Raw genomic sequence first — 9,154 nt, forward strand, 5'->3', positions numbered from 1 at the left:
TGGGTTAAGTGGGAGATGTTAAAACTTAACTATGAGAATGTATATATTGGATATTTAGAATTAAAACCCTTTGTTTTTTACTATCACTTGGTGATTGATTCTGTGTAGTAAATTCTGACAGACTATTCCATACCCACAAGCATCTTCATATTGTGCAGTTTTAGCAGTTTTTTCTCCTTTAAAAAAAGTTTTAGCGTTTTTGTATTGTGCTTGTGGGTGTGGAGTAGTCTGTCTGTTAGAATATGAAGATGCTATTTCTTGGCCATTCTTTAGTTCTTTCTTTTGTAGAAATGCATTACTTTCTCCTTGTCACAAAAACATGCAGTCGACTAGAAATGCATTACTTTCGTAAGTGCCTAACCCGGGCAGAGGACCATTGCCTAATTAAGCTCTCATGAGTCAGCCATTTGGTTACACTAAACTCAATGTCTTGCTCTTTTGAGAAAGAGGAAATTTCCTAGAAGATGATATGTTCTCAACTTTTTCTTTTTCATGTTGTGGATGATCAAATAATTTGGTAGATGTACTGAGAATTTCATGACAATTTCATTCAGCTAGCTATTGATGACACGTGTTCGGCTGAGACTAACTGTGTTCGAGTATAAATGATCATCAGACCTTGGTTCATCTTGCTCACATCCTTATTTTTCTCTGCTGCTTAACTAATTCTGATTTCACTGACTGTCTTCTTAGGTTTCTTGATTTTTTTTTCCGGTGATCACTCAACAATCATATGGTATTTCTTGATTAGTCCAAAATGACCAAAAAGAAAAAGAAGAAGAAACAAAATATGGTGTGTTATGTTGATGGAATTGTTATGGGCGGACGCGGAAAACCCCCAGGTAATTCTTTCTCTATGTTTTCATTGGATAATTAATTAAGTTTTGAGATTAGATTAATTAAGCACGGGTAGCTAATTGTTGACTGTTATGAAATTCATTGGTAATCGATTTGTTATGAAATTCCAACACTACTTGTACTTACTGATTTGTATGTAATACTTTACCAACCATTTCCAGGCAAAATATTAGCCGCAATTTTGAAGAATATATCATTCTCCGGCTGATCTCTAATCAGAATTACTTGCTTGTTTTCATAAGTAACATTTTTGGTCTAACTTTTGTTAATTACCACAAGGTGAAAATTATGATGTGGCTGATCTTGAACGTTCTACGGTAGAAGAATTACTCACAAGGTGTAACGACAGAGGCAACTACGGTGGCAGGAGGCAACAAAGATGATGGCACTGCGGCGTTACTTGAACAGACAAGTTTCAAATTGTACGTGGGGTGTGTCGTTGTAGCCTTCCTGAGCTCATCTTTAGCCTTGATCCTTATGATGGTTTCAACTAAATTACCAAGCCAACTAAATAAGGATTATTTAATTGTCTCCACTGTCGATCCAGTGATGGGACTCTTAGTTTTTCTATTACGGGAATGTTCATAAACGGCCTGACCTCATCATCTTCACACCGTTCAGCTGAGCTAACAAAATTTCTTACAGCTGCATTAATTCTCCATTGCTGCCGCTATATTCATTCAGTTCATGTACCAGATAAGCAAACAATTGCAAAGAGATGGACACGGCCAACATGTCAAATTTCTTTTGTTGAGTGAGGCTTTTGAAAATCAATTTCATATATAAAAGCTGAAGATTGTAACAAATACTAATAAAGAAGAATGTGCGACCATAAGTATCCAATTAGTTTTTCTAACTTCAAATCAGCTTCAAAATACAAACTCTTCTTCTTTAGATTTGATCGAGTAAGAGATTGCTAAATGAATTAGTATAAAACTAACCACGTAAACTCAATGATGTGTCTTTTAGAGCGTCCACAGTGGTGCGAGTATAACCAAAGACCAAAGACTAAAAAAAAAGACCAAATTTGAGTTTAGGACGTCGTGTGGCATAGTGGTAGGCGATTATATTTAGTCGAGCGAACGTATAATGTTCGTTTGATTGTGGAGCGTAGATAAAGATTACGCTCAATTAAGGCGTTGATAAAGATTACGCCCGACGTGGGGCGTTGGTAAAGATTACGCCCGATACGGGTCGTTCTTATAGTTTACGTCGGGAAAAGAGACGTTTGTATAATCAACGCCCCATGGGACGTACGTAAAGTCACCGCTCGAAGCCAAGAGTTTGTATAATCAACGCCCCATGGGACGTACGTAAAGTCACCGCTCGAAGCCAAGCGTTTGTATAATCAACGCCCCATGAGACGTGTATATAGGATGTGTTTTGAAAAGCTTGTTGTCTGTACTTTGTACTCGTGGCCCTCCAAATTATGGTTACTTCTACCTTTGCTGTGTGATGCTTCCAACATTCATTTGGTGTTATATGCGAAATCAAAAACAAAATTAGCTATGACATGCTGCACTTGACCTAGAAACCAAAATGAAAACATTTAGTTTCGTGGAAGCATAAGATGCAAAATATTTGCTCTTCCCCAATATTTTCACACTTCAAATTTGAATTCTGTACAAGTTTAATCATTCATGGGGCGTACACTTTATCAAAGCCTGGAATCAGGCGTACACTTTATCAACGCCCCATTAAGGCGTTAACTTTATCACCGCCTGAAGTCAGGCGTTAACTTCACAAACGCCCCATCAGACGTACATTTAATCAACGTCCCATACAGGCGAAGTTTATATACCCGCCTGTTCGTTGGACGAATTCTTTACGAACGCGCGTTGAGAAGCGGAGATTATATCAACGCCCGTTGTGAAACGGAGATTATATCAACGCTCGACTATATTTGGGTTTGGTCTTGGTCGGCGACCAAATTTAGTCTGGGCTTTAGTCGTTGATCAAAATTTGATCGATAGTACGTCCCACTACGTCTATCCAAAAGACCAAATATTTGGGTTTAGTCGTCCACTGCAGTTGCTCTTAGCATACCAAATTTAGCTGTCACGTTAATGATGGAATATAATGAACGGCCTGATTCTATACGTCAGTTATAGCTCATTATTCTTTGATTGTTCAGATTATTATGACCCCAAATAATCAATTGCAGAGTCTTGTTCGCCCTCTTGGACTTGGTGTACCTGTGCCATATATCATCACTATCAACATTCCGGTTAACCTTCTAAATAAAAGCTCTGAATTTAGTTTGCAACACATTATAAAGGTTGTCAGCTGATATATTCATGGTATCCATAACTTAGGGTTTACATACACCCAACTGACCATTTGGAAAAGCATCCCTGTGACCGGCAACTAAAGCTAAACCAGTCAGCAAACGATCATATTTAAGCTAATGCAGGACGCGACCTCATGAAAATAGAACTCAATGAAACCTTCCCAAGCTACAACAATGTTTTAGCACTTCTCAGATTTAACAAATCACTCGAATCAGGTTATTTTTAACATACCGATGATACTCTTCATTGGGCTCTCACTAAATCGGGATAATTCTCAGTTAGTTCTACTAATAAAGCTCACTTTTTATAGCATCATAAACCTACATATTCTACATCAAACTCAAGAATATTGATAGAAAAACAGCTCCAATAAATTCAGCTATCAACCCAGTTCTAATATTAACTAAACAACCACATGTGAACTAAACCTTGCAATAGAAAACCCAAAAAGGCCATAGCAGCCGCACATATTGTGAAAATGTAAGTTTGTTAATTTGTGAAAATTGTCCTTGGATTGGTCTAACTTTTGTCAATTGGGGAAACATTGATTTGGAGAGGGAACTAAAATATATATCATTCTCCGGCTGATCTCTAATCAGAATTACTTGTTTTCATAAGTAACATGTTTGAAATTTCATGTAATTTCAACTCGAGTGACATAAATTATTGATGCAAGGGAGGAGAACTATAAGGCCAAGATTTTATGTCATGTCATTTCAACTCAAACGATTTCAGCCAAAAATTGGTTGATAGGGAAAACAGTAACTAAAGAGACTGGGAAAATTTATTATCATGGATTTCTGGCAAATGAGAACTATAAGGCCAGGCATTTCAACATACATGAACTAAATTGTAATTTGTGACAATAGACAGATATTCACAAAAAGAAAAGAAAAAGAAAAAAATCATCTCGCAATAAAAGATTTTGTTCAAGAATTCACAACAAATAATCACCTTGATGCCATTCTGAACAGTGCTTTAAAATGAAGGTTATTATTGGGGCGTCACATTCCATTAGAGGGGCGTCACCTAATAGGACAAAAACGGGTCACTCATAAGTAATATCAAAAATTCCTTATCTAAAATAATTTTGTAATGACTAAACAACCCTTATTTAGTTAATTTTAATTTAATTTAATTAGATAAAAATTAAATTAATAAATTTTGTTCTATACTTGGTGAATTCTGGGACAAAGTTTTTGTGGAAAGAAAAACTAGACGTAAAATAAACTTCTACGGTTGGAAATAATCCAAGCCTGGACGTAAAATCGCTTCTAGGGTTGGAAATAATCCAATCCTGAACGTAAAATCGCTTCTACGGTTGGAATTAAAAGAAAACTAGACATAAAATCATATTCTACGGTTGGAATTAAAAGGAACCTGGACGTAAAATGAGCTTCTACGGTTGGAATTAATTCAAACCTGGACGTAAAATTACATGCAAATAAAATTCTACGGTTGGAATTAATCCAAACAGGGACGTAAAATCACTTCTATGATTGGAAATAATTTAAACCTGGACGTAAAATCACTTTTACGGTTGGAATTAAAAGAAAACTGGACGTAAAATCGGATTCTACGGTTGGAATTAAAAGAAACCTGGACGTAAAATGAGCTTCTACGGTTCGAACTAATCCAAACCTGGACGTAAAACTACATGAAAATAAAATTCTACGGTTGGAATTAATCCAAACTTGGACGTGAAATCACCTACGGTTTTTAAGTTTTTATTTTAGTTAAAGGGTAATCTACACATTTTGTATATGTGTTAAGATATCCCATAACCATTTTTTTGGACATTAAGAATCCAAATGAAACCCCTCTATTGGACATTAAGAATCTTTATGATGATTTATGCCGTCCAAGGCGCGAAGGTGGTCTTGGTCTTAAGAAATTGATTGATGTTAATAGGGCCACGCTAATGAAGTTGTGGGTTTCGATTCGTGACTCTGATAAGACTTGGGCCAGATTTTTGAAGGCGAAGTATTTCAAGATAAATGGCAACTTGGTTGATTATAAATTGGGTTCTTCGGTTTTTCCAGGAATCAGATTGGTGTATTAGTTTGTGCAAAGGCATACGCGCTCAATTATAGGTAATGGTGCTAATACTTCCTTATTTTTTGATAATTGGTGTGATGATTTTTCAATTGCGCAAAGGCTTGGCATCACTAAAAAGGGTCCTAATGATTTTAAGGCCAAGGTTAGTGATATTATTGTTGATGGCTCTTGGGTTATCCCTCCAAAGACTAAGGAATTGATGTTACGGTGCAATATTGATGTTGATAATTTGAATCTTATTGGTGGTGGAGATGATTACAAAATTTGGGACTTGGACATCAAGGGCATATTCTCTGTCAAGTCGGCTAAGGCTGCCATCAGGGCACCTGCGGAAGTTTCGCCAACTGCGGCTCTTTTCACTACAAGTGTTGTGCACCCTACCTTAAGTGTACAGTACTGGAAGTTATTTAATAAACAATGTTGTGCTACTGAAGATAATATCATTAAGAAGACAGGTAGGGAGATGCCTTCTATGTGCCGCATGTGCAGGGAGAATTGCAAAGATATCAGCCATATCACTTGGCATTGCAAAATTGCTAAGAAGATTTGGGATTGGGTGGCTGATATTTTTAAATTGAAGCCGAATGAGGATCTTGTGGCCTATTACAAGGTTGCAAAAGGACGTAGTAGGATGATAAAGGATCTGTGGCTGGTTGCAAATCTTGCAATAGTTACGGAGTTATGGAAGTTGCGCAATAAGGCTTATTATCAGAACATGCGTGTACGATGGCTTGAATTTAAGGGAAGGGTTCATCAGGTAATTCGTGATAACTCAATTAGAATGAAGGGCCACATGTACAACACCTTAGATGATTTGCGCATTTTGAATTTCTTTAGAGTGAAGCACAGAACTTGCAAGCATTCTGTTCCAATTGAAGTTGCTTGGACGCCGCCCAATCCAGACAAGCTTATGATCTGTTGTGATGGTGCATCACTTGGAAACCCGGGCCAAGCTGGTTCTGGTGTAGTTTTTCGTGATTCTAACTCGGCAGTTTTGGGTGTTCTGTGCGTTGGACTGGGTTGGCAGACCAATTACTACGTTGAAGTGTGTGCGGCTATCTATGGCGCAGTTGTTGCTCAAAGGTGGAATGTCAAAAATCTATGCGTCAGATCGGATTCGATGAGTTGCATTTTAGCTCTTTAGAAAGGGGAGTTGTCGTGGCAGCTAATGCAGAAGTGGAGAATGGCGAAGAGTTTTTACAACAATATTAGTTATGTTCATAGTTACAGAGAGGCTAATTTTTCAGCTGATGCCTCGGCCAAACAAGCATGTTTGTTGGCTGAGGAAATTTATGAGTTTTATGAGGGTAGGCTAGGTTTCATTCAGTCTGTTGAATGGCCTGGAAAGGTTTATTTTCGTTTCAAATAGATTTTATTGGCGTGCAGCCTATCAGATTAACGCTAATATAACCTAGTCTCTGTACAGTTTCGCTTTTTATTTTATTTTTAAGTTGACCGAGTAAAAACAAAAGACGTCCCAATAATAGCCTTCTTTAAATAGATACTCTAAAATAGTAAAATATATCACTATGACACAGCACTCATCCTTTCCCATCACTATCACCAGGGAACAGCCGTGCCCACTAGGCTGTTGCCTAGAGCCTCAAATTGTTGGCCCAAAAATTTGAATATTTCATACAAGTTGTTTGTTTTTCCTTGCCACAGGCATATAGTCCTCTCACATAGTAGTCTACCACTTCTTTTGTTAGTAGTGATACTTCTTAGTTGTTATTGAAATCCGTTTCTTTTGCAACTACCGTGTATTATTTACTGTTTCCATCCTGCCATTACTACACTTCTGCATAAGAAATTTAGAATTCACAACATTAAGCAATTCTTTTCAATCTAATTTAGATATCCTTCTTCCCAGTAAATTCAGGAAAAATCTGACGAATACTACTAGCAGAAGATCAATTTTTTAAAGCACAATATTGAACTTACAAAATGATTATGCGTGGGTAGGTTACCCCTGTGGAGTAGAAAATGACATATTGTGTTAAAAAGGGCGCATTATATATTCGTATAAGGTTATTTCAAAAGATTCTTACCGACTTTTGTTTGCCACCAGATTTGCTAGTGCATTCCCCTAGTTGGCCTCCTAATAGATGTGGTAGATTGTATGATGCAGAATCGATTGTAGTACATCTCTGATTTAGTTGATCACATGTTGCAAATATCATGGTTTTTCTATCCGGTTAATGATAAAATTGACTGGGTTTTGTGAGTCTGTATCTAGTAGACTTTTTTTCTATTGTATGTGTAGTTTTTCTGACTGTTGTAATCATGTCCCATGTTTTTCCGCGAAAACTATGTTCATATCCAGAGGTTATACCATTGATACAATTGTGGTAGTTGCACAACTCCTGCCGAAAATATCATATTAGCTTGATGTTAAAATCAATTAATGGGAAAAAAAGTATATTACAAACAAAATTATCAAATGGGAAAAAACCAAAACATCAAGGATCAACTTTTTGAAATCAAATATTTTTCTCATAAATGTGAAAAAAGATTACTGAACCTGGTTATCCATCTAGATCAAAAATACTTTGTGATGGGTATCAACGAGCAGCAATCAAGTCAAAACAGAAAAATGTAGTTTTTGTGTTTATTCGATTTGATTAGGAGGAAAAAAATACTCAATGTTATTTTAGATTTTCTAGGAAATAAGAGATCAAAGAGATCAATCCATCAATATATGGATGAACCAATTATTTTAATTAAGATTTAAGGCTTGTTTTTGATGAGGTGGACGACCATAGGGAAAACTCGAGGGTTTTCGCATAGGATAAGAAGTTAGGAAATTGTATATTTGCAAACGAATAAAAAAAACTTTAAAAGAGATACTTGTAGTATGAAGGAGAAAGCGGAAAAGAAGTGATTTTCGATTTTCATTATCGGGATAACGAGTACCTACTATCCGACTAATTTAAAGAAAAAGAGGTGTTTTTCAAACGTACGACAGAAAACTACTAAAATAACTGTTCATGATTCATATATTTTGCTATTTTTTCCCCAAATCGAATACACAGGCATCACAGAACGACGTTGATATTGCTGAATGGTTTAGTAGAACCCCTTACTCTTTCAACTGAATTATGCCCAACCTCAAATTCAACTCTTACAACTTCGACTTAATTTGAACTTATATTTTTTTCAATCAACCCCAAATTCAATTCATAAGAATCTTTAAGATTAATATTTCAATTTCTCTAACCTGAGTTGACGTCGACTTCAATTTGTAATAAGATTCATATAGTCACTGGATAAGATTTACTAAGCCAAGGATGCAAGGTTGATGTAAGGATTATGTTCTTCAATAATATTAGTCGACTTTAATTTTTTTAAATAAAAATTTAAATGGTTTTTCATGAAATATAGCCTATAATAATTAAATGGGTTCAAATTTAATGGTTTCCATGAAATGATGCTTCAATTAGACCGTCAACTTTGGCATATTGTTGAACCTTAATTGTGTAAATACAACTTATTAAACATGAACTTGACCTGTTTGACAAAATACCCCAGTGAAAACTTAATTTGGATGTCTCATTTAGTACTTTAATTTCACTATCAAGTTCAACGATAGATAAAACGGTTGTTATCGTTCCCGCCACTACATAGTAATAGATAGTGAATAGCCCGGCCCTAGGTATTGAAGAAACCAAAAATGTTGGTATATAACTATCCACACTGATGTTTATCGTTTTAGGCTTGGGCCAGTAATCCTTTCATAAATTCGGTGTAAAAACTATAAATTGAACTTGGTTTAGATTTGGGATTTTTTTTATCTCATTATCCGTGCACCAATGTAGATAAGTATCGACACCTTTTAGGCTCGTACATGTATCCATCTTTGAAATTATTAAAGGGAAATTAGAATTTTTATATTTTGGTACCTAGATTTTGTCAAGAAATTATGTTTGGTACCAACCTTGTTCCAGGTA

At 36.0% G+C, this 9,154-nt stretch overlaps 1 protein-coding gene and 1 long non-coding RNA gene across 2 annotated transcripts; both read left to right on the plus strand.

Moving 5' to 3' along the window:
* The first annotated feature begins 617 nt into the window (after positions 1-617).
* Positions 618-1,701, plus strand: LOC113334207. The gene is made up of 2 exons (XR_003352642.1): positions 618-842; positions 1,138-1,701. It is a non-coding gene; the product is annotated as an uncharacterized LOC113334207 (long non-coding RNA).
* Positions 1,702-5,670: 3,969 nt separating this feature from the next.
* On the plus strand, positions 5,671-6,351 carry LOC113334021. Its single transcript, XM_026580372.1, has 2 exons — positions 5,671-5,964; positions 6,052-6,351. The coding sequence occupies exons 1-2, from the start codon at positions 5,671-5,673 to the stop codon at positions 6,349-6,351; spliced, it is 594 nt and encodes a 197-aa protein (XP_026436157.1).
* The last annotated feature ends 2,803 nt before the right edge of the window (positions 6,352-9,154 follow it).

This window comes from Papaver somniferum, unplaced genomic scaffold (assembly GCF_003573695.1).
Source record: "Papaver somniferum cultivar HN1 unplaced genomic scaffold, ASM357369v1 unplaced-scaffold_135, whole genome shotgun sequence".
Lineage (NCBI taxonomy): Eukaryota > Viridiplantae > Streptophyta > Magnoliopsida > Ranunculales > Papaveraceae > Papaver > Papaver somniferum.